The sequence below is a fragment of the Suricata suricatta genome, chromosome 8 (assembly GCF_006229205.1).
Source record: "Suricata suricatta isolate VVHF042 chromosome 8, meerkat_22Aug2017_6uvM2_HiC, whole genome shotgun sequence".
In the NCBI taxonomy this organism is placed as follows: Eukaryota; Metazoa; Chordata; class Mammalia; order Carnivora; family Herpestidae; genus Suricata; species Suricata suricatta.
This window is the reverse complement of record NC_043707.1, coordinates 130017244-130018367: the sequence shown is the minus strand read 5'-3', so window position 1 is coordinate 130018367 and position 1124 is coordinate 130017244. Positions and strand designations below refer to the sequence as shown.

At 65.6% G+C, this 1124-nt stretch overlaps 1 protein-coding gene across 1 annotated transcript in view; it reads right to left on the bottom strand.

The window, feature by feature from the left end:
- The window catches only part of SDHB (succinate dehydrogenase complex iron sulfur subunit B), a 25692-nt gene that overhangs the window by 3081 nt on the left and 21487 nt on the right, over positions 1-1124 (bottom strand). The window contains exons 7-8 of the mRNA XM_029945898.1: positions 838-886; positions 644-726 (exon numbers count right to left, since the gene is read on the bottom strand). Of these exons, the coding sequence (XP_029801758.1) occupies positions 644-726; positions 838-886 (132 nt within the window). The remainder of the gene's footprint in view (positions 1-643; positions 727-837; positions 887-1124) is intronic.

Genomic DNA, 1124 nt, shown 5'->3' with positions numbered 1-1124 from the left:
CGACTCCAGAGACGACTTCACCGAGGAGCGCCTGGCCAAGCTGCAGGACCCCTTCTCCCTGTACCGCTGCCACACCATCATGAACTGCACGAGGACCTGCCCCAAGGTACGCGGCGCCGGCCGCCGGACAGACCTGGTCCCTCGAGGCGGAGAGGAGCCAGAGTCACCTGGGGGCCAGCTGGCACTTGGGTGCAAGGATCAGCCTGGCTCGGGCGCCCTCGGGGGAAAGGTCACAGGGGTGTGACGGAGCCAGGGCCACCGCAGGGACCCACCATCAGGAGTTCCCATTCCCGCTGACTCGGTAGGGGCCCCGAGAGGAAAGGCGTCAGAGCACAGCCATGGGGACGGATTCTCTGTGTCGCCATGTCGCCATCTCGCAGCGTTGCTGCCAGTCTGCTGTGCTCTCGCAGCCAGCCCGTTGCTCAAGGGGTCTTTTCCCCTGTGTCCGAGCTGGAGCTCCCCCGGCCCCCTCTCCCTGCCTGCTGCTCACGCTCGCCCCATCTTCCGCTGCGGGGCCTGCCCAGCACTGACTGCCCTTCGGTCCCAGTGGCGGGCACAGAGCAGCCCGGGCCGCGAGGCAGAGACTCAGGGACGACAGCTCCGGGGCTGGGCCCAACTCCTGTGTGTCCCTGGGAGATCTGACCTCGGGGGCTTCTGGGTGCGCTTCCCTGCGAGCACCTGTGCGTCACAGATGGGAGCCGACAGGACCGGAGACCAGCGGGGACCCTGTGGGAGTAGACACAGGCCCAGATTGTTTGAGCTGGAAGGGACCCCTTGACAGACGGGGATGCTGAGCCCCAGGTGGGAGTAGGGAGGGCAGCGGCTTGCCAAGCTCACTCTGGCCGCCTCCAGATTAGGTGGGCTCACGTGTGCGGGCCCGCCAGCCCTGTGGGAAATGGGGGCGGGCAGGGGCACGGGCGCTCACCCATCCCTCACCCCATCTCCGGCTGGGCACCCGCCAGCCCATGTTCCCCGCCTCTCGTGGGCCTTCCAGAGATTTCCCCCTCTACACAAGTGCGTACAAGTCCTGTTCAGTCACAGTCGCTGTTCTTTCCCCTTAAGTCATTTTGGGAATCGATTATTCCATAGCAGCCTCGGAAGAGTGTCTTCGCTCCCCTTTTTTC